We start from the raw sequence: 1,599 nt of genomic DNA, 5'->3' as shown, positions 1-1,599 counted from the left end.
TATGGTCTTTGAGGATTTTTTTTGTATTATTGAAAATTTTTGATAAAAATGGCTTTTTACATCTTTTTCTGTAGAATAATCTCTAATTTTTCTCACGATTTTTTTTTGGCTGAAAAAAATTTTCAAAAAAATTGAATTTCTAAATTTTCTGAGCCGAAAAAAAGTGCGGAAATTTTGAGCTAAAAATTACGAAATTTAAAATTTTCGTAAAATTTTTTTTGGGAAGTGGGCGGAGCCTAAGCCGCTTGAGCTCCGCCCACTTTTAGTGGACTCTGTGAATTTGCATTTTCCACACGATTTTTCAGCTGTTTAGGCTCCGCCCACTTTTAGCGAAATTTGCACTTTTCTGGATTTTTCTACGAAATTCGCAATTTTATCTTTTTCCCCTATCAAAAAAATACCTGCTTTTTTATCTTTTATCAACTATCTATTTTCCCCTTAATTTTGCCCCAAATTTTCAGATCTCTTCCCTCCCGTGGCTACCCTATACAAACGTCTTCTCAAACGTCTTCTGAATCTCTTCAAATATGTCAAAACCGGGACCACAACAAATGCCGCATCAGCAGGGAAAACTGATAATGGTGAATCATCATCAGAGAACGACGACGCCCGACGGATCGCAAGTCTATCTACTCCAACCGACGCCACAGGGACAGAATCACGGGAGACCGGTAGGGGAATCTTTTCAAAAAATTGGAAAAAAAAATGACCTAGAATCCCCAAAAATCGGTGAAAAATCAAAAAAAATTGATCGAAAATGGCTCAAATTAGGCCTAGAATGGGCCCTAATTTTGGTGTAGAGAAACCTGAAATTAGCCGAAAATAGCCCTGAAATTGACACTGAAAAGGCTTAAATTGAGTTAAAGCAGCTTCCAAAACATGCTAAAATGGCCTGAAATCGGCCTAAAAAGCCTACTAAGATGACCTAAAATTTGACTGAAAATCGTCCTGAGTTAAAGCAGCTTGAATTGAAACCTGCTAAAATGGTCCAAAATCGACCGGAAATGGCCTGAAATCGGCTGAAGTTGGTCGAAAAAACTAAAATTGAAAAAAAAAGCGGCTTAAAATGGCCTAAAATCTGATCTGGAATCATCCAAAAATTGTTGACACTCTGAAAATTCAAATTTCCCGCCCATTGATCCCCCCAAGATGATCCCGCTTGGGGGTTAACACCAGAGATAAGCCCCGCCCACAATATCTTCTCTCCCATTTGATGCTCTTTTCTTCTTTTGTATTATTTTCGGGGCACATCGTGGGACCAACAAATTCCACGCCTTCAAAGTTTCCAGATTTGTAGTTTTTCTTCCCAGAAACTTTAAAAGCGCATGTAGGTTAACGGCACAAGACGACGATTTCGCTTCTGGGGGGGGGGGGGGGGGGGAAAAACCATTGTTCACTGCGTCTCATTTCCCTAATCAGTTGGCACGTTTCCTTCTACCCTTATCAGCACCGACTTCGATTATTGTTTTTGTCGATTTTCGTTCGAAAAAATATGTCAAAATGACACAAAATGAGGGCGAGATAGGCGTGGCGCACTTTCGAAATGCTTTTTGGGGCATGAATGCCGCCTTATTATTCTTGTGCAACAAAAATTGGAGT

At 39.3% G+C, this 1,599-nt stretch overlaps 1 protein-coding gene across 1 annotated transcript in view; it reads left to right on the top strand.

Annotated features, from left to right (window-relative positions):
- Positions 1-527: 527 nt before the first annotated feature.
- Positions 528-1,599, top strand: part of Cbr-sptf-3 — a gene marked incomplete at both ends in the record, with an annotated part of 6,784 nt that continues 5,712 nt past the window's right edge. Inside the window, one exon of the mRNA XM_045241339.1 lies at positions 528-671. Coding sequence (XP_045097023.1) covers positions 528-671 — 144 coding nt within the window. The remainder of the gene's footprint in view (positions 672-1,599) is intronic.

This window comes from Caenorhabditis briggsae (genome assembly GCF_000004555.2).
Source record: "Caenorhabditis briggsae complete genome, chrI, whole genome shotgun sequence".
NCBI lineage: Eukaryota > Metazoa > Nematoda > Chromadorea > Rhabditida > Rhabditidae > Caenorhabditis > Caenorhabditis briggsae.
The sequence above is the reverse complement of the archived record's forward strand: the minus strand, read 5'-3'. Positions and strand labels throughout refer to the sequence as shown.